The sequence below is a fragment of the Zingiber officinale genome, chromosome 2A (assembly GCF_018446385.1).
Source record: "Zingiber officinale cultivar Zhangliang chromosome 2A, Zo_v1.1, whole genome shotgun sequence".
Lineage (NCBI taxonomy): Eukaryota > Viridiplantae > Streptophyta > Magnoliopsida > Zingiberales > Zingiberaceae > Zingiber > Zingiber officinale.
In genome coordinates this window covers 106,097,614-106,119,957 of record NC_055988.1, presented here as the reverse complement: position 1 = coordinate 106,119,957, position 22,344 = coordinate 106,097,614, and the positions used below count along the sequence as shown (strand labels likewise).

General features: G+C 36.4%; 2 protein-coding genes across 2 annotated transcripts; both read left to right on the top strand.

Annotated features, from left to right (window-relative positions):
- The first annotated feature begins 2,936 nt into the window (after positions 1-2,936).
- Positions 2,937-4,983, top strand: LOC122041868 (zinc finger BED domain-containing protein RICESLEEPER 1-like). The gene is made up of 4 exons (XM_042601725.1): positions 2,937-3,526; positions 3,610-3,928; positions 4,031-4,156; positions 4,762-4,983. The coding sequence occupies exons 1-3, from the start codon at positions 2,954-2,956 to the stop codon at positions 4,150-4,152; spliced, it is 1,014 nt and encodes a 337-aa protein (XP_042457659.1). The 5' UTR covers positions 2,937-2,953; the 3' UTR covers positions 4,153-4,156; positions 4,762-4,983.
- A 7,754-nt stretch (positions 4,984-12,737) lies between these two features.
- LOC122041867 (SKP1-interacting partner 15-like) lies at positions 12,738-18,841 on the top strand. The gene is made up of 2 exons (XM_042601724.1): positions 12,738-14,201; positions 18,456-18,841. Exon 1 carries the CDS (start codon positions 12,955-12,957, stop codon positions 14,182-14,184), a length of 1,230 nt encoding a protein of 409 aa, XP_042457658.1. The 5' UTR covers positions 12,738-12,954; the 3' UTR covers positions 14,185-14,201; positions 18,456-18,841.
- Positions 18,842-22,344: the final 3,503 nt, after the last annotated feature.

The following is a 22,344-nucleotide window of genomic DNA, read 5'->3' as shown; positions in this document are numbered from 1 at the left end:
GCGTTGACCGCCTTGACTTTGACCTTCCACGTGGCGCTGACCTCTGCGGGGAGGGGCCCCACCTTACCACCGGATCACGTGCCTCCGCCTCAAGTCTAGTCGAATGAGGCTACAAGTCCGACTGACTGGACAAGTAGTCTGGAGATTGGTTGGCCGATCGACCATGATGCTAGTTGGACCTCGACCGGTCCGTGCAAGACTGATCTTCTGGGTCATTGGACGATCCGATGGTTTGCACTTGGGAGGTTTCTCCTTCGGCGTCTTTGGATGGGCACGGACCGCGCGATTAGAGCCGTCAATTTGGGTTAGGCCCGTTGGGTTAGCCCGCCCCGCCAAATAATTTATGCAAGATAAATTAATATTTTATTAATCCATTATCTGGCGGGCTTAAACGGGCTAACCCGCGCGGGCTGCGGGTTAAGGCGGGCCAACCCGTGGCGGGCTCGGGTTGGCCCGCGGGCCTGTACAGTTATGTAATTAAAAAAAAAAATACAAATTGTGATTAAAGTTTAAGTTTCAACCATCTCAAAAGTCAAATTCTCACCGTGTCCCTTCGTCTCCCGTGTGCGAGTTGCCGAGTTGTGGCTGGTGAGTTGTGGCGGTGTCCAATGGTGAATAATTGCTTGCTGAAGCTGTCCATGACTTCTTCCTTCCAATCCTTCGTGAGAATCGTGGCTGAGACTGGGGCAGAGCCGCAGAGGGCGTCCACATTCCTCAATCCTCATCTTGTAAACCCTTGCCCTATTCCCATTTTGCTACCCCATCCCAACCATCTGCGCTCACCGCCTGAAAGTCCGCCGACGCCGCCTCCAAAGTTCGAATCGCCTGCAAAGAAACTCTCCAGAAGAGATCGATACTCTACCAACCAGTAGGCGACAGTTTGACAAGGCGACGACAATATTTACACGACTTTCTTCATTCTTCAAACTCATTTTTGAGGTGAAATGGTTGCTTTCTATTTCCCTTCGTTTTCCAAATTTTCTACATAATTGTGTCTTGTGGTTTGCATAGTTGTTGCCTTGTTGGACTTTTTACCTTGTTTTCTATTTTGCTGGGAAAGTTTGATAAATCAACGTTTTTTTTCTTTTCTTGTGATGTTCTTAGTCTGATATATCTTATAGGCTTTAAATAGTTAAGAATTTGTTTGTGAAGTAGCAAGGATTTCAACTTTGTTAATCAACATTCAACAATCCCCATTTCGTTGATACCATTATACCAATAAGAATATTACTCGTCAAACCCATGCTCCATCGTGGTCTGGACTCTGAACTGCCAAACATTAATGTTCTTCGTTAATTACTAATTGCCTTATTTGCTATTATTGTTGTATGTTTGCTTCTCCTTGGTGTTTCTGTTCATGGTTAGAATTGCTTGTTTTATAATTCAATTGTCTCTTTGTTAATTACTGTTTATGTCAGTTCAGCTCATTCTCAGTTTGTGTAATTCTGCTACTAGGTATGCATCAATATTGACATCAGGATATTTGCTTCCAGCAATCTGAATAGTGTAATTAATTAACAACTAGCAGAAAATATCCATTTTTGAGAAATACCTGAAGTTTAGTTGTTACATTGGTGTACTTCGTGCTCTCCAAGTGACTCAATAACATTGAATTTTCAAGGAAGAAAAACTTTTGGATGATTTATTGTGATTTCCCATAACTAGCTATGTATTCACAATTGACTTTCAATAAGTTTGAAGAGTATTTTATTATTTTACCTAGCAACATAGTCGCATGTAGACATGGATAATTACTTTGGAATACAACTTCATGATCATTCCTTTCTATTCTGCTAACATAAAAAAATAAGCATATGTTAATGTTATTGTACTGATTGTTTGTATTTGATTGATTTTACATGAAATTATAATTTATTTTTTCTTTTTCTTTTTTTTTTATTACAGAATTTGAAATGGAATCTACTTCTCAAAATCAGACAACTACTTTAGAGGTTGATGAATTGAAAAGTACTAAGCAAGATGATGAGTCGATTAAAAAGTCTAGAGAAACTTCTGATATTTGGATGTATTTTAAGAAAATGATTGGGATTGATAAAGCTGAATGCAATGGGTGTAAAAAACAGTATAAATGTGGGGGTAAACATTATGGAACTTCTACATTATGGCGCCATCTTAAAATTTGTGATAAGTTAAAGTTTCATGATGTAGGACAAATGATTCTTGATCAAGATGGGAAAATGAGATCCAAGAAAATAGATCAAAAAATTTCACGTGAGTTACTGGCTTGTGCAATCATTAGACATGATTTACCATTTTCATTTGTCGAGTACGATGGTATTAGAGATTGGATGAAGTACATCAATTCTGATATTGCTTGTATTTCAAGAAATACTCTTGTTTCTGATATTAATCGGATCTATTTGAGGGAGAAAGAGAAACTTAAGTATGTTTTGACTACTATTCAGAATAGAGTTTGTTTGACTTCAGATTTGTGGACGGCATGCACTAGTGAGGGTTATATTTGCTTGACGGCTCATTTTGTTGATAATGATTGGAAATTGAATAGTAAAATATTAAATTTTTCTCATATGCCTCCTCCACACTCAGGAGTTGAATTAGCTGCAAAATTGTTTGAATTTTTGAAGGAATGGGGGATTGAGAAAAAGGTTTTCTCTTTGACATTAGATAATGCATCCAATAATGACAACATGCAAGTTCATTTAAAAGAGCAATTGTCTTTGCATGATAGCTTATTGTGCGATGGTGAATTTTTTCATGTTCGTTGTTCTGCTCATATATTGAATTTGATTGTGCAAGAAGGTTTGAAAGTTGCTACTGTAGCTTTGAATAAAATTAGAGAATCAGTCAAGTATGTTAAAGGTTCAGAGACTAGGATGAAAAAGTTTGAAGAATGTATACGAGCAGTTGGTAACATTGATACTAGTATTGGCTTACGATTGGATGTATCTACTGTTGGAATTCAACGTATTTAATGTTGGATAGTGCCATCAAATATAAAAAAGCTTTTGCTTCTCTTCAATTCAATGACAAGAATTATAAATATTGTCCTTCAAGTGAAGAATGGAAAAGAGGAGAGAAGATATGTGAGTTCCTTGAACCATTTTATGACACTACCAATTTGATCTCTGGTTCTTCTTATCCTACATCAAATTTGTATTTTATGCAAGTATGGAAGATTGAAGTTTTGTTAAAGGAAAACTTATCTAATGAAGATGAGGTGATAAGTTCTATGTGTAAGAGAATGATGGAGAAGTTTGACAAGTATTGGACTCAATATAGCATGGTTCTTGCATTTGGAGCTATTCTTGACCCACGAATAAAGCTTTCAATGTTGGAATTTTTTTATACTAAGGTTGAGAGTGATTATGTTAAATTCCAAAAGAAGATGGAACTTGTGAAGACAAAATTGTATAAACTTTTTGATCAATATTCTAATACTAGCAAGACAAGTTCTTCACAATGTCAACCACAATGTTCTTCTACCACAAATACACATCAGCAAAGTGTAGGAGGAGTTAAAGGAAAAAACAAAAGAATCTTTGATGTAAGTATTTTAATTTTTTTATTGTATTCTCTTATGTCTAATTGGTTTTTATTTTATTGTCACTACTATTCCAATTAATGTAGGAAATAATGGCATATGAGAGCCAAACAATTACAAGTGCTGGAAAATCTCAATTGGATCTTTATTTGGAAGAGCCAAAACTTGAATTTGCATATTATCAAGATTTGAATGTTTTGGAGCATTGGAAGAATCAAAATCATCGATACCCAACCCTTGCACTAATGGCATGTGATGTTTTAGCTATTCCTATAACTACTGTTGCATCAGAATCAGCTTTTTCTATTGGTTCTCGTGTGCTTACCAAGTATAGAAGTTGCACCCTTCATGAAAAAGTACAAGCTCTTATTTGCACTCGTAATTGGTTACATGGTTATGCTATTGGTAATGTTTACAAATTTTTAGTTATATTCTTGACTTAGTTGGTATATTAGTTTATTGTGATTTTTTTTTAATTACCTTCATCTTTGTGTATTTTAAATGCAGATAAAGATAATGAAGACAATGTAAGTATTAAAACAACCTTGTCTAAGGAAGGATCAAATGATCTAGAAGATATTCATGCGGAGAAAAAAGATGATGAAGAATCGGAAGAATTTGATAATTGATGTGGTTTGTTTTTTAAACCTCTTTCAAATCGCTACATACATAGAATTTGGAGAAAAGACTAAACGAGTTACATTACTAGACTAAAAGAATTTCTTTTACATAATAATGTTTGAATTACAACATGAATAGTTTCAGCAAGCAATTATTCACTATATATGTGGATGGTAAACCTTTCGCCAATTGACCGAGATAACAATTACAATTATAGTGACATATTTGAACTCCTGGCGAGAGGAGTCTGGATTCTGGATTCAATGAGATTTCAGTCATTTCATAACCTTCAACATTTTTGAGAGTTGTTGGAAAGAAAGTTGGTAAGAAAATAATGTTTAATTAACCTCAACATGTGTTTTCACTCTTTTTTTATAAAATTTAATTGCTAGCTCTGCAGGACAGTTGCATATTATTTTTCTAGCAACTTGAAATCCCCTTACAGCATGGTACTTGTTCACTACGATAGGATTATTGGATTAGTTATATTTTTTCTGTTACAACTTATATGTTGATTGCTTCTTCATTTTTTACAATTATTCACTAATTACAACATATATGCTGATTGTTTCTTGCCTCTTCATTTGCTATGACTTGATCTATATCCTGTTATGTAGGAAGAGAAACTTGATGTTGCGTTAGATTCTTTGTTGAATGTGGAGAAGCAAATGAGGCTTGCTGGTGATGTGGCTGGAACGAAGAAAGCTCTCATTGATATTCTAGAACTTTGTTATAAATCACGTGCATGGAAGATATCGAACAATCATATAATTTTGCCTTTGATTTTGAACTTGCATGGATGAACAATATGAATATATGATTGATTTTTCTTTCTCATACTTGCTGGCTGGCAGCTGCTGCAAACCTGGATGGCTGCATGTGATCTATTTTGTGTACAGATTGTTTTTAAATTTTGGTTGATTTAGATATTGATTTCTGAATCTTAGCATACAGCAGTATTGTTTGTTGACAGACTCTGTCGATTAAGTAATTTAATATTTGATTAAGTCGTGTATTGATTCAAGCACATAATTTTTTACAAAATATTTTTTATTTTTTAAATGAGTATGTGGCCCGTGGGTTGGCCCGCCTAACCCGCAACCCGCCTTAATTTGGGTTGGGTTGAGAATTTTTCAATCCGTTGGAATAGAGACCCGGCCCGGCCTGCTCCGCCATATGACTGACCCGCCATGGGCTGGCCCGCCCCGCCATGGGTTGGCCCGTCTGACACCTCTACGCGCGATCAAATGCTTACGTCGCCTGAATCTTCTCGGAATTCGTGCAAATCCCCTCCATCGACGGCCGAGCGGCGAACTTAAACCCGATTCTGCATCAAATCATCGAGCGGCGACGTTAAACCCAAGTCTCCATCAACAGTCGAGTGACGACCTTAAACCCGAGTCTGCACCATCAAATCATCGAGCAAGCTAGGGCCTCGCCCCGTAGGAGGTCAACGCCACGCGGAAGGTCAAAGTCAAGGCAACACCCCCAGGCTAGCGTCCGACCGGGCGACCCCATCAGCCGATCGGACTAAGGAATGGTCGGTCTGACGTTATCACAACTCAGTCTCGCGCCAAGCTTCCGATGCTCAAAGACCCAGTATCACTAAAGCAGGCGTTGACCGACAGGTCATATGCCGAGCGACTAGAAGATCATATCACAGCCAGCGAAGCGAAAACATAACCCAGCAAGTCTAGACAGTGGAAGTAGTAGAGCGACCACCCCACTCGGCCTAGACAGCGGAAGTAGCCGAGCGGTCGTTCGCCCGACCCACTAGCAGACAAAAGCAGGATCGACTGATATCCTCCTTGAGATCCGTGCCGCCGACAGATAGCATGATCGGCGGCATGATCAAGCAGAGATCAAGCAGAGAATCGTACGACGGAAGCTTCCACTGTCTTGTTAGGATATGCTTGGGTCATTGACGTATGGCGTCAGAGGTACTTTTTCTGGCATGTCCTTTCAGGGAAGGTTTTGAGAAGTGTGCATGCATCGAGAAATGTGTGTGCGCGCTCTCGGGGTCCTATATAAGGAGCCCCAAACTTCGTCGGAGGTTTGGACTGTAAGAGGAAGAATAGGGAGAGAGAAAGAAATAATATGAGAGCAATAAAATCTATTGTTCATTGATATTTGTTCTAAGGACAATACAATATATAATGTTCAAAAAATACTTGGTCAATAACTAATTAATAAATAACAGAATTATTTTAAGAATAATTCTGAGAATAATTATAACAGAATTATTAGAATAATTTAAATACTAATATGATTTAATTTGGTAATTTGATCCGGTCAATTTTGATAATTCTGTTTTATCTCTTTTACCTCCCCCCCGATAAACTCAACGGGAGATCTCTGATGTTAAGTTTGCTTGCTAACTTGTTGAAACGTTGTCTGGACAGTGGCTCAGTAAAGATGTCAGCGATTTGATCTTCAGCAGAAATATAAGAGACAGATAACTGTTGAGTTGCCACACATTCACGAACAAAATGAAAATCAATTTCCACATGTTTTGTACGAGCATGAAAGATTGGATTTGCTGTAAGATATGTTGCTCCAATATTGTCGCACCAAATTTTTGGTGCAATATTTGATGCAAGATGAAGTTCAGAGAGAAGTGATTGAAGTCAAATAATTTCTGATGTCGTATTTGTTATAGCTTTATATTCTGCCTCAGTGCTTGAACGAGATACCATAGGTTGCTTTTTTCGAATTCTATGAGATAAGATTTCGTCTAAGAAATATTGCGTATCCACTAGTAGAGCGTCTATCTTCAGGAGAACTTGCCCAATCCGCATCACTATATGCATGTAAATCTCGAGACGATTGGCGATATAAAAGAAGACCATGTAGAATAGTACCTTTGAGATAGCGAAGTATTCTTTTTACATTATCCCAATTTTGTTCAGTTGGAGCATGCATGAATTGACAAGCACGATTTACTACAAAAGTAATATCAGGGTATGTGATAGTGACATATTGTAAGGCCCTAGCAATACTTCGATAAATCTGTGGATCAGATAGAGCAGGAGAGGATGAAGTTGGAGAGTTGTTTACAGCAATTGGTGTAGAGACCGGAGGTGCTCCATCCATTTTGGCTCTTTGAAGAAGTCTAGTAATGTATTTGCTCTGAGAGAGAAGATAGCCATCCTCATGGGGAATAAGTTCAATACCAAGAAAAAAATGAGCAATACCCAAATCTTGAGTAGGAAATTCTTGATTGAGCAGATTTTATAAAGTTGTGATACCCTTGTGATCATTGTCGATTATCAGAATGTCATCCACATAAATAAGAAAAAATATCATATTCCATCATTATATTTGTGAAATAGAGATGAGTCAGTCTTTGATCCACAAAATCCTTGAGCTTGTAACCAATTAGATAGTCGATGAAACCATGCACGAGGAGCTTGTCGAAGACCATATAAGGATTTCTTGAGTTGGCAAACATGAGGTGGAAATTGTGGATGAATGAACCTAGGTGGTTGCTCCATAAATACAATTTTCTCAAGATGACCATGGAGAAATACATTTGAAATATCCAATTGTCGTACAAGCCAATTAGAACTAACAACTATTGATAATAATAGTCTGACAGATGTAATTTTGATGACTGAGCTAAAAGTATCAGTAAAGTCAATACTTGGTTGTTGACTAAATCCTTTAGCTACAAGTCGAGCTTTGTATCTTTCAAGAGAACCATCAGCTCGATGCTTAAGACGAAATACCCATTTAGAGCCCATAACATTCATTGAGGGAGTGTGCGGAACTAGAGTCCATGTTGCATTGCGAAGAAGTGCATCAAATTCTGTAGCCATTGCACTATGCCAGTTTGAATCCTTGTTTGCTTGTGTAAAACAGGTTGGTTTAATAGATTTTGAAGAGACCACTAGAGCTCATGGAAGGGGATATCGAGTTGTATTTGGTGGGCAACGCTCATAAATATCACTAATGGGAAGCATGCGACGAGGAGCATTATTATCTGAATCACTTGTTGATGACGACGAGGAAGTAGGCTGACATGGTGATGTAGATGATGGACTTGCATTATCCGAGGAACCAGAGAGCATATTATCTTCGATCGGTGAGGCTTCTAAGATTGGAGCAGCAACCTGAGGTGATTCTGATGGTATAGGAGAGTTATTAGAGAGCTCCGGAGCAGGACCTAGGATGCCATCACTTCTGATAATATTAGGTGACATTAAGAAAGTGCCATTTGTATCTAGAGGAGAGATTGAAGAAGCTACCGAAAAAGGGAATAGAGACTCATCAAAAGTAACATATCGTGAAATATAAATTCGTCCTGTTGGTATATGCAAGCAACGATAACCATGGTGTAAATTGCTATAACCAAGAAAAACACATTGTAGTGAACGAGAGTCAAGTTTGTGTTTAGAATAAGGGCGTAACCATGGATAACATGCGCAACCAAAAATTTGAAGGAAAGTGTAATCAGGGGTTTGATTATAAAGTTTTTCAAAAGGACATTTATGATTGAGCAATGGAGTAGGAAGTCGATTTATGAGATATACTGTAGTGCTAACAGCTTCATCCCAAAATTTGCGCGGAACCGATGCATGATGAAGAAGAGTTAAGGCAGTTTCAACTATATGTCTATGTTTTCTCTCAGCAGAGCCATTTTGTTTTGGAGTGTGAGGACAAGAAACTCGATGAACAATTCCACAAGAGACAAGATGACGATGGAGAGCTTGATATTCGCCTCCCCAATCAGAATGAAAAGAAAGTATTTTACGATTAAAAGATCATTCAACTTGAATTTGAAAATTACAGAATATATCAAATAAATCAGATTTCCTTCTCATAGGATAGAGCTAAGTATATTTGCTAAAATGATCAATGAATGTAACATAATATTGAAAACCTTGATTAGACAAAATAGGTGCAGGGCCCCAAACATCAGAATGAATTATTTCAAGTGGAAAATTAGAAACATGATCAGATGAAGAGAAAGGTAGCTTATGACTTTTAGATTCCATGCAGGCCCTATATGAATGAGATGGAGAGAAGGTAATAGAAGTAGGTAAATCATACCTATTGATGATTGACTGAACAATACGAAGGGAAGGATGACCAAGTCGAGCATGCTAAGCTGGTTTATTTGTGCGTTCACCAACAAAAGCTTTGATTGAAGAACTCTGAAGACAATAGAGGCCATTTTTGATTCTTCCATAAAATACAATAGCATTTGTTCCTCTATCCTTTATAAGATAATGATTATGATGAAACTCAAAAATGACATTGTTATCAAGACAAAACTGACGTGTAGAAAGTAAATTTTTAGTGATAGATGGAACATGAAAGACATTGCACATGTGAAAAGTTCGATTAGATAAATGAATATATGTATTTCCAAGATTAGCAATTTGCAAACCTGAACCATCGCCTACTTGCACCGTATCTGAGCCATAATATGATATTATGTCTGTAAGGATATTATAATCTGATATGACATGATGAGTTGCTCCAGTGTCAATATACCAATTAGTAGATGAAAATCTGAGGTTTTATCACAAGTAGGCACAGACGAAAGAACTCTAGGATATATTTGTGAAATAGATGGTTGTCTTGAGACTGTAGGACAACCAATGAAATTTGAATCAAATGGACTAGGACTTTGAATACCAAAATGTTCAATTCCAAAACAAATTTGACATTTTACCCTAGACCAATCAAGTCTTTCAGGATATATATTTCCAATATGACCAACGATGTGACAAATCTGACATCGGTCTGAACTTTGCTTTTGATCTCTTTGATGTCGTCGAGTATTCGACATCTAAAGTAAAAAATAACTTGTCCGGTGGTAGTGGAGAAGAAATCACATAGACGAAAAAAAAAATAGAGATAAAGACAGAGGAAAGAGAAGCAATGGGGTTGGCAGCGGAAGAAAAATAAATATTTTTTGTTTGTTCGTTTATACAATCTCCGCCTCAAGAAATTGAGGGAAGATAAAAAAGAGATGACTCTGATACCATGTAAGAGGAAGAATAGGGAGAGAGCAAGAAATAATATGAGAGCAATAAAATCTATTGTTCATTGATATTTGTCCTAAGGACAATACAATATATAATGTTCAAAAAATACTTGGTCAATAACTACTTAATAAATAACAGAATTATTCTAAGAATAATTATAACAAAATTATTAGAATAATCCAAATACTAATATGATTTGATTTGGTAATTTGATCCGGTCAATTTTGATAATTCTGTTTTATCTCTTTTATGGACATTTACTGTAGCTACTGTTACTCCGCGACTTTCGTTTCACTACTTTGCTTTCTTGTGGTCATCGCCGGAGATCTGACTTGAACGTCGGAGGGTTAATGCCTGGGAACCCCTCCTTGGCTTGGCACTGACGTTTTGTGGTTGTAGGTCCCAGTCGTTCGAAGTCCATCCAGTCAACGTGAGCGCCACACCCCCAGCGTCCATCATCTCGATTCTCAGACAGATCAGTTACAAAATCATCATTAATAAATTTAATGTCACTATTAATATCGAGGTGTTACGGAATCATCATTAATTTCATAATTCAAGTCTATTTGAATCAGATAAAGAGTTTTCTTAGGGAAAAAAACATATTATACATAGTTTATATTTCTCAACTCTTGGTCCTACCTTAGTTTTGAACATTGAGATTGCTGAAAAACTAGAGGTGGAATCAGATCCATAAAACGATCAGCTAGCATTGGTTTAATTTCTTCTCCATAAAACGATCAGCTAGCATTGGTTTAATTTCTTCTCCCTCTTGTTTCTTTGTTCCATTTAAAAAACAGATCTGTTTGCCCGACTAGATACAGTTTCTCAGGTTACAGCTGCAAGCGAGGATGCTGACAGTGATTGCAAAAGAAGAATATGCAAATGACTGGGAAAAAAAGAGTTTGTAAACTGAAAAACTACTTGTGAACAAGTGTGCAATTTAAAATGTATGAGGTTGTTCTTGGATTTGAGCTTGATAAAATGCTCGAGCTCAATAAGTTTCTTAATAAAAGAAGTTAAATAAATAATATTGAACGATGCTAAACTTGGTTTGGCTCATTTAGAACATCCGCAATGGGAGCTTCCCATTGCTGATGTGGCAGTATTAAAATTATTTTTAATTTTTGTTTAAATAAAAAATATAGTAAAGGAGTTGGTGAGAGATTGTAATTTTTTAATTATAATTTTTTGTAAGAAAGCATGGGACAATAAAAATATTGTTGAGAAGTTTTTTTTTGTTCTACAGTGAAAAGATGAGGGAGATTTTTTAATTTTAATATGGTATTAATGTGATATTGTAGGAGGCCCTATCCCTACAAATACTCGTCTCAATTGCCCAATTCTCTATCCCAACCAAATTGACTAACTTAAGTACTATTTTGATCGGCTAATTTGATTCTTGTTGGTATGGCTTACATGATTATGCTAATCAAATATATTACTAAATTACTAAAATAGATAAAGAGTGTTATAACCAACCTACCACCTCATCTCGATGACCTAACTTTTTGTCCTAATCAAATCGACTAATCTAACTATTTTGATTGGCTTCCTTAGCTCACCCACTTGCTCTTCTTGTTCATCCAACTTGTTTGATTGTTGTCGGCATGCCTTACATGATTAAACTAATCAAATATATTATTAAATCAATAAAATAAATAAATAATACTATTTTTGAAATTGAAATAAAGTAAAAAAATAACATTATTATTTTATAGAAAATAAATGTTAAAATTAATTTCTAATTAAATTTAAAACAATTATAATGGTTTAGTAGGACTCAACAACTTGATTTCAACACATTAATTAAACGATGACAAAAGGTGAATACGTTCACCCCAGAGCCCCAATATCTCGATTTTATTGAAATTCGAATTTCAAATCTCATGATGACAACATCTAATGTGTTAATCACTAGAACTATTCGTGGGGATATCAAGACATTAACTAAAGAATGCAAGCATGGTGAAATTAATCGAGTCTCAAGGCATCGACCTTATCCTCCAAAAGCTCTTCAATAAAAAAGGAAACAAAGTACATGCGAGAAGAGATACTAACTTTTATAAAGATGGTGCACTAAATGGACAAAGAGAAACTCTGATGAGATGAATGGACAAACACATGTGATGGAGTCGACCATGCGAAATCTATTTTGGCCTCATTAAACCCGTAATGGGTAAAGTTGGACTGGGCGCTGTACGCACGAGGACCCATCGGGCAAACGATGACAGCGTAAAAACAAACATTTGACTTGGTAGCAACTCCGCCCCACCATCCATCCATTCATCCATCCATCCATCCGCCACCCACTTGTAAACGTTAATTCGTTCACAAGTCATCGAGCAATATGAAGAAAATGCGATGCCAAAGTTGAGAAGAGGACGACGCCCCAACGCCTAGCAATAGCAAGCACGAACGCCCCCCGCCCCCACAACGAGTCATCAAAAATTTGATTAAATGGAATTAACTACTTGAACAGAAGGAATTTTAAAATTTAAAATTCTTAATTCGATTAAATCAACTTGATTTTCAATAAATTAGCAGCTTTTTTAATTTATTGGATTTTGATTTTAAACGGATTGATCCGTCCGAGTGATGGATCGGAATTGAGGGGCGAAGTTGGACGCGATGCGTTTGGAACATTCGTCCGTGGGATGGGACTTTGGGAGGGATGGTCATGGCAGCGGCGTGAATGGGTGATTAGGTGCCAGCGTGTGGCGACTGCGCTGCGCTGCGACTTGAAATCCTGTCGTCGACCGCTGTTCTGCTGACCTTTCCTCTTTACCGCCTTGGCAGCCGACGACGAGGACCATGCGCGTCTGTCGAGCGGCGGGAGAGGAGGTCACCGCTGGAGCCGAGGAGGCGGAGGCGGAGGCGGCGTGCCCGATCCAGCTCCTCCCACAGGACGCGCTCCACAACGTGCTCGGCCGCCTGCCTCTCCACCAGGCTCTCGCCTGCCGGCCCGTCTCTCGCCTCTTCCTCGACGCCCTCTCCTCACCTCCCTTCCTCTCCTCCCTCCCCTCGCTACGACTCCTCGCGCTCCGTCACCCGCGCGCGGCCTCCGCGCCGCACCCTTCGCTCCACGCCTTTGACCCCGACCTTCGCCGCTGGCTCCGGCTCCCGCTCTCCTTCCTGCCCTTCCCCTCGGCCTCTCCCGTCACCGCCTCCCCCTCTCTTCTCTACCTCTGGGTCGACACCGCCGCCCCCTTTCCCCCCGCCGCCGATGCCTCCGCCAAGAGTCAAACCAAGTCGCTCGTTGTTTGCAACCCCCTAAGCGGATCCTACCGTCTTCTTCCCCCGCTTGGCTCCGCCTGGTCTCGCCATGGAACCGTGATCGCGGGACCTGGTGGATCCGTCGTCATCGTCACCGAACTCGCGGCACTGTCCTATGCGCCTAGCCCGGATCGATGGCTCAAGTTTCCACTCAGCCTTCCTTCCAAACCCCGGAGCCCGATTATGATGTCGGGTTCCGTCTTTGCCCTCTGCGACGTCGGCGCCCCCTGGAGGAGCCAGTGGAAGCTCTTCTATTGTAGCCTCGCAGACCTCGGCAGAGCCCACGGCTGGGCTCCGATTGAGCGGCACGAGTGGGGGGACGTGTTCGACATCTTCAAGCGGCCACGGCTACTTGCGGGGGCAGGTGGTCGCCAGCTTCTGATGATCGGAGGCCTGAGATCGTCCTTCGTGCTGGACGCGCCGTGCTCGACGGTGCTGATCCTCCGGTTGGACCTGGACACCATGGAGTGGGATGAAGCAGGGAGGATGCCGTTGGAGATGTACCGGTGCTTTGGAGGCGGCTTCTCCAGTCCTTTGGAAGTGGTGGCTGCTGCTGCAGCTGGTGCCAATAACAAGGTGAAGGTTTTTGGTGGAGATGGCAAGGTGTGGTTTTCTGGGAAGAGAGTAAGAGGAAAGCTGGCAATGTGGGAAGAAGGTGCAGGAAAGAGTGACGGGGGTCTGTGGAGTTGGGTTGATGGTATCCCAGGTTACCCCGAAGGTATGTACAGGGGTTTTCTCTTTGATGCTGGATTCACCTCAACACCGTGAACGAGTGGAAGAGATTGGTGAGATTTTCTGCCCAATTCTATGCTTTCTGTAGTTTACTTATTATTATTTATCCACCACTTCACAATGAATATACTTCTGATTTATATTTAGGAGACCACAACAAATGCACTCGAGTTATTTTGTTTACCCCTTTTGAAGTTCTTCATCTTCAAGATTGCATCTTTTGTTGATTATCAAGTGAAAATTTGATTAAATTGAAACAAAGTGTATCTGCAAACTTTTTTTTTGGCTGCTGGCAAAGTCTGGAGTTTATCAAGTGGTTGCATTATCTCTCTGGCTTTTTACCTGATTTGGTGGTATTGGTTATTTCAGATCATTATCTACACTGATAATTATTTTAAGGCATTTTATTGAAGTATATGAGAAATGATGAAGGATACAGATTTCAGTGGGGAATTCTCATTCTTTAAGTCAGTGCCAGAGAGTTAGTACACCGTTTGTGAAAATTTACTGGCAGTAGCTTTAATCCCCAAATTTTAAAGATTCAGTTGAGACTTGTTTAGTCATCTCCCCTGGATGTTATTCCAAAAATAACAACTGGACATTCTCTAGGAGATACTAGGAATCAAAAGTAGGGTTGAAGGGAAAGATTGGATTTCTTATATGAAGACTAAAAAGGGATATTATCCAGATCTTCAATTTTGAGAGTAACTACTAGATGTTTTTGGTTTTTTTTTTTTTAAATGTTGATGTTAAAGATGTTTGTCTAACTACTTATTCCAAAAGCTTGAGCGATGTTTATCTAACTACTTATTCCAAAAGCTTGAGCTATTAGAAAATACATTGATTTATATATTTATATTGTTAATACTTTGCAATCACGACACTTATCCACGTGAGACCAATGGACATGGAGCCTCCTAGTTGCAATGCTCCCCTCATGCTAATTATGACTCAAAGGTATATGCCTAACTTATTATTATTATTATTATTATTATTATTATTTTGACACAAACAAGGTTCAAATCTGAATCTACAATCTCATGCTCTAATATCATTTTTAATATATTTGGCTAATCACTTATTCTAAAAACTCGAGTTATTAGGAAAGCTACTAATTTATATATTTATAGACAACGGACACTTGTTCCCATGGGACCAATGGGCTTTGGGCATCCTAACTTCAGTGGTTATTTTATTCTTGAATACAGTTAATCAGAGTTCTCTATCTAAAATAAAACAATTTACCTGGCAAGTTAACTTATGAGGTTTTCTCTAGGAGGTGTTCTTAATTGCCTGCAAGTTGTAAACTTGCCCATTGTTTCTTTATTAGTTGGTAACTGGGCTTTATGTTATGCAATAGTGCACTTCATACAGTAATCCTCTCTGGTTCATATGCTCTGGATCCAGTAAAGTTTGTTGAAGGTGAACCAGCTTTGCTTTCCCAGTAAAAGAAAAGGGAAAAGCTAAATATGTTTTCCTAACTGTTAAAAGGATAGGAACAGTGGTTAAGTTAGAAACTTTTTACTTGAAAGAGAACAACAAGACTAAGGGAAAAAAAACAAAGATATAGAGTATCATGCGACATTCTGATCATCTTGTGATGTCTAATTCTTGGTATTCATTTTTCTGTAAAAGGCAACATCTAGAATGCACACAAGTATTAGCTCAATATAAGCATAGATGATGAGTAAGAATACTCTGATTATTTGTGGGATTAATTTTTCTTTTTTGAGAAACTTGTAAGCAGATTACTAGTTCCATCTTGGTTTGTGTCACAAACATGACTGTACTATGAAGCCATGATGGAAGGTCTAAACATTTTTGTTCTGGAGAATATATCTTCATGATGATTGATGGTTTTAATTGATTTAGGTACTTCCACATCAGGCACAACTTGGACCAAAACAATTAGTTATCTTTCTTTGTTAGACAAAGTCAAGGAAATGATGTTGTGTTAAGTTCTCATAGATCAAGGATAAGATCTGCTGTCAATACTTTGAAAGGTCATAATAACATACTAGTGAAGCTAAAATTGAGAGTATGATTGAAGGAGTACTTTATTGATGCTAAATACCCATTTATTAGAAAAATGAACACTTGGAGCATCTGATAGTAAGTTGTAATCATAAATCATCACCAGTGGAACTGTGAAAGAAGTATTATGGGTTTATCCAAGATTCTCATTAAATTCATCATTTATATGCTTTGGAGTTTAACTGACTCCCCGCCAAATGGGATAAGACTTGGTTGTTCTTGTATTTATAGGTCCTTTGAAATATTTTACATGATTTATTTTCCAAACATTGTAAAAACTGTGATTCACAATTCATATTGTTTGATATGATGTTGGATTTAAATTGATATGTATCATATTTTATCAATCAGCATTTAAAGGAATGTAACAATTTGTTTTGATATAATATGATTTAATACAGATCACATTTCATACAATTGTTTGGGGGGGGGGGGGGGGGGAGAATGAAAGTCCATGAGAAATCAAATTTGGCTCTTAAAATCGAAATGCAACCATTAAATAAAACCAACTCGTTGAATAAACTGAATCCATTTAACTTTAGTCCCAACCCAATAAAGAAGAATCTTCTATTACACGGTAGTAGCCCAGAGGTCAACAATGTTGTGTGATGAGTAAGAATCTTACTGGATAGAGAATTGAAGTTGACGATAAGAATGACATCGTCCTTTGACATGTGGATGCTTCATATACCCCCTTCCTGCCCTGGTTAGACACTGGCAATCTGAGTCAACATTTGGTTCTCATATTGATCCTGTGTGAAAATCTTTTTTTTGGTTGAAGAAAAATGAGTCTTTGAAAAAACATGTTGGGAGCTTAGATCCACATCAGTGCTACGGGTACTCCAACTGAGTCCATGTAAGTGAAGCAATCTATTTCTGGAATGGCCTGCTGTCTGTACATTTCAATTCTAACTGAAATGAAGCAAGTCATTTAGAAATAATAGTTCTATGTAATATTATGATCAAAGTGTTATATGGACCTGCATTTTTTTAATATAAATGCCAATTGCCATTGGTGCTCTCCATTAATCATATTATGCTATTTAATTATATATTTATATTATTGTCTGTATATTAGGATATAGACACTTTTTCAACATAAGAATTTGTTTGCCCCTTTTACAATTTTTTAAACTAAGCTCATTATTCATGATCAGATGTGATTCCCAATATGAAAATTGATCACAATTACAATAATGAACTCAAGTTCATTAGTCCATTTTCTAAGTGTTGTACACAGGAAACCTTTTGGGAAATCCATTTTTATGTGATAATTTGGCTATAAAAAATTAGTGATAATTCATGCCTTTGATGTTGTAGCTGAGGGCTTGAGCGTCATATTATTTGGTAATACAATACCATCTCAGTATTTTTTGAATATCAAATAGCTCTATGTAGTTGTTTATATCCATTATGACTTAGGTATTACTTTTATGGTCTATCAGCTTCCAAACCTATCAGTACTTTCAATGAATGTGTTGGCCTCAATTTAGTGATAAATTGATATGATTTATATTTAAAAGTCAACATTTTAATTCAGGAGATAATCTAGAAATTAAATACTGTAAGGCGGCATTTGTTTGATAAATAAGTACAGGATAATATTGAAAATCAAATAGTTTACGCACTAGGACTTTTTTTATGGAGGAAAATAGCAAGGTTACCAAATGTATATATTATGTTAGAAAACTTTGGGTACATGCCAAGTTAACATTATTTGATCATGATTTCAGATGGATCATGCTGAAATGATTTTGGTATGGGCCATTCCAAACTATGCTAGAGGTGTCAGACAAATGGCTGTAATAATTTCCTTGCTACTTCTGCTTTGTGACTTCTTATATTTGGGTTATGATTGCTATTTCGACTGAAATCATTCAAAATATGCTTTACCAATAATGTTACAGAACTTTGTCAATCGACCTAGGTCTGTAGGTTGGTTACATAATACATATTAAAAAATATTGGTGTGCAACAGCCCAAATAATTCTGGACAGGTTGAAAAAAGTTGTACTAGTTTTTACTCCATGCTAGAAGGTTTAAGATGGTTTTCGGGTAGCACGACAATAAATTGAATAATTCTCAACATATGCTGCAATATTGGAAGTCATGGTAGCTTTATATATTGTGTCAATCATTTAATTGCCTTGAGCAAACATGTCCAGGCTAAGCTTATCACATGGTTATATATTTCTTGAAGGCCTTATTTGTGTTCTTTTCAAACAGTGAATTGTATCGCTAATGTTCCCTTTCTTTTCTTATGTGTTAAATAGGGCTCAAATTGGCAAGATCTGACTCCCATACCTTTCTCTTCCTTCACGTTTCATGCTTCTAACAAATAGCACCAAGGAGTAAGCATTATGCACTGAAGAACATATAATCATCATATCCATGAGGAGCTGTTGATAGAGAAACGTGCAGTGATGTCTTTGGACCTGTGCACTTGAAATTCCTGTGTATCTTTGATTGCTTGATCCTCGTCTCGATTTGTTTGGCAATTTCAACATGTAAGAGTGACCACTGCCATTATTTGGTCAGCTTAGAATAGTCGTATGATTTATATTTCCGCAGCCAACATATTTTGAATGTGTGTCATGTATCAGTTCTGTAATAATATCTTACAAAATGCTGAATATAAAGTTGTATGCTTTTTATTTTTTTTTTATTTCCTGAATTAGACCTCTTTTTTCTCAATCTTCTATGGAAACCATGTCGCATGTAAATTTCTTGCTGTTTTTGAATGTTTTTACAAAATTATTCGTAGAAAATTTACTTGAATATATTCTACCTCGGCAACAATTTAGTAGGAGGTAGATAGCTGAGTTAAATTGTATTCGTTGCATTATGGTTCTGTAGCGTTGTTCCACAAAGCAACAATTTAGTATGGTTATGTAGCATCATAGAATTTAATAGTACCGCTGATGATTTTGGTTGACATGGTTGAATATGAGGCAGTTGTTTTCTTAAAATGCAATGGCCTGTTGGTTGATGTTTGATCTCTGGTTGTTCTTTCTTCCAGTGTAAAAAACTAGTATCATGCAAACATACTTTCTTTTGATAACTTTGTTATAGGTTCTATTTATCGAAGAATTGGCACAGCATGGAGTTGAGACTAGGTGAGTAAACTCAGAAATACGCTTCCTTGGTTTGCACAAAGAAAGCGCGGTGAGTATATACTATTTTATTCCATGCACAAAATGTTGTTTTAGAAATTTTATCATGGTAGAAACGTTTGAACTGCTTTCACTTTATTGATAATTCAGGTGTTCAAGTTTCGGTAAATTCGAAGTACCTATTGCGTATTAAGATACTGAGCTTCAAAATTGCTTGCACTTTGTGAATGGTCCCTGGAGATGCAAAAAAGAAGGTATAGAAGGCGAGTGAGGGGGACCTCTTTAGGTAATCGAATTTCTTCAAAACTTTACATTGGCATTAAACTCGTTGTCATTCTAATGGAGACGTCTGTTGTTCAACATTCATCCATTGATGTTTAATTTTCTCCCTGTTGTCGTCTTCGATCAATTTCTTTATGCGAGATAAGGTGGGATACCTTCGGCTTCTGTGTTGTCGAGGTGGTCCCAATTCCGACCATCCACCAAACAAATTTTAAATTCAATAAAGTAGTTGAAGGGAAAAGGCGAAGAACACGGGAAAGATGCTTTCTGAAGCGAAACAGTAAGTTATTCGCAACTCGGTCAGCATTGTTTCTGCTTGTATTTTGTTTCCTTGTGTGATTATGTTTCCGCCGCCATCAATTTACAATAATTTCTCAAGTCAATCAGTATTCATAAAAGGTGCATTCCACGTCGGTACAGTGCATATGGTGGCCTCTGTCCTAAATTATTCAGTATTAAAATTGCCTTTTGGCGTAGGGCATAAATTGAAATGGCAACGGCATCAATCGCATGGAAAAAATATATATATAAACATTAAATCCTAAACCCTCAGACAGACACACAGCAGACATGCTTGAGAGTTGAAAGAGGTGTTAGTGTTACATTACAGGCCATGCAGCCCTACAAATCTCTATATATTGAATTCATTTTGTTCCTTAGTTGCGGTAATATTTCCGAATGATGCGCTTGACTTGGTCATGCCATGTGACGATGGCCCTGATCTATTAATATTAATAAAATTTAGTGTCAATAGTGTGACAAATATCATTTCGTGTTAATATTCTAAATATGAGATAATGGTTTTATTTTTATAATTTATTTTCATATAAGATAATATTCAAGTCGTAACGTTGAAAGCAAAGCTTACTTGTATAATTATTTATCTTTTTCGTTCAATTTATTATTGGCATTGTATATCAAATAACAATAATAAAATCTTATTCCAGCGTGGTATCAAATTAGCTATTTAAATTCTTTTATTATCATTTATATTTTGATAAATTTTATCTTACCTCCAAATAATAGTATAGTGATAAAATATCTTTTCAATTTCGACGAATTAATGGATCAATTTTTTTTGATAGACAGTTGATCTAAGAACGATGAGCCAATGTTTCCCGATTTATCTTGATGGCTGATAAATATTTTCATGAGACCAAGTTAGTCATCCCAATATTAGTCGGCATAAGTTGGATAACTGATGTCATCTAAAAAATAAATATATAAATAAATTTTATTTTATTTTATTATTGTTAACTAAATTTTTTTTTGAGTTTTCATAGTTCTCATTTGATGATATGTATATGTATCATAGTTTAACATTGTCTAACTGAAATATTTATTGATTATTTAAGTACATATTTATATTATCTTAAATGTGTCTATCAAAATTTTCCTGTGTAACTCTACTTTCTCTCTAATATTTTCATTTCTTATCTTATCTATGACTAAACAATCAGTTTAAATCAAAATCGACCGAACCCATTAACTCGAAAATCAAATTGATCGAATTTTTTCCAAACAACCGAAACGACCGAACTTTTTAAAAGAATTGAACCAATCAAATCGATAAACACATCAGTTAATTTGATTTTAACTTATGGTTTTGCTTTAATTTTTTTTAGATAATATTGAAACCTTTATCCTCACTTGAAAATATATGTGAAAACTCAGAACAATGGTACAAGGAGTTTGAGAATGCTAAAAGAATTTCAAATTATTCATGGTTATGATTATTTGTAAGTAATTATGAGTTCCATTGATATGTTACATAAGTTTTCAATTTTAATCATTTTATTTTTAGAATAATAAATGTAGTTCCACGGTTGAATAAATTATCAACAAAAAAAATCAAAATAATTCCCCTATATTCATAGAATTAATTTCTTGTGCATTTACAAAATTAACTCAAGAAAATATCTGAAAATTTACATTTTTGCACATCACAAAATTAAATAACATTTTTACAATAAACCATAAATGATCTACAAGTTCCAAATGTCACTACATGTTCAAAGTTCAAAATTAGGAGATTACAAATTTTGCCAAATGTCAATTAAAATTTAAGAGATGATACATATAATTCAACTTCCACTTAAATTACATTGTGAAATTAAAGATCACATTGCAATCTTGATTCTTGTGTGACATGGCAAATCTTGATTTTTGCACGACGTGGCAATGTGGAGATTTTGTTTTGTCCTTGAAACCTTGACTTGTGTTGTACTTGTTGATCAAGAAGTGAAAATTTGATATTTACCATCTAAATAAGATAATTAATTTAAATAAAATATAATATTTAAAATACACCATTGATTATTATGTCATTTGTACTAAGATTGACTTTGGTTAAGTTTGAAATCAATTGACATTGAAGAAAGTTTAGAGGTGGTGGAAAAATTTGAAAGTGATAAGTTTTTTCTTTTAAAAAAAATATAATTAGATTTTTATTTATAATTGTAAACTTAAAAAATATTTATTTATTTAACTTGCATATTAGGAGTTTAAACAATTGCTTCTTCCAATGAACTCCTAAAATAATCAAGTACCGGACCATCAACTCCTAAAATTATTGATATTGGAATAACTAATACATCATGAGCAATTTGAGCAAGTATAGGAAATCTGTGACATTTTTGCTTCCACCATTTCAAAATATCAAAAGTATTACAATACTCATTAACTATTTCATTAAGATATTTGTCTAATTCTGACATATTGTCATCACCAAAAATTTATGCCTTTTCAAATCTAATTGACTCGTATT

Excerpts from the sequence above, each read along its gene's own strand:
- LOC122041868 (XM_042601725.1), top strand. The coding sequence starts at position 2,954 with ATGTTGGATAGTGCCATCAAATATAAAAAAGCTTTTGCTTCTCTTCAA. Across the intron at positions 3,527-3,609 it reads AAAACAAAAGAATCTTTGAT|GAAATAATGGCATATGAGAG; the intron begins GTAAGTATTTTA and ends CAATTAATGTAG. Across the intron at positions 3,929-4,030 it reads GTTACATGGTTATGCTATTG|ATAAAGATAATGAAGACAAT; the intron begins GTAATGTTTACA and ends TTTTAAATGCAG.
- LOC122041867 (XM_042601724.1), top strand. The coding sequence starts at position 12,955 with ATGCGCGTCTGTCGAGCGGCGGGAGAGGAGGTCACCGCTGGAGCCGAG.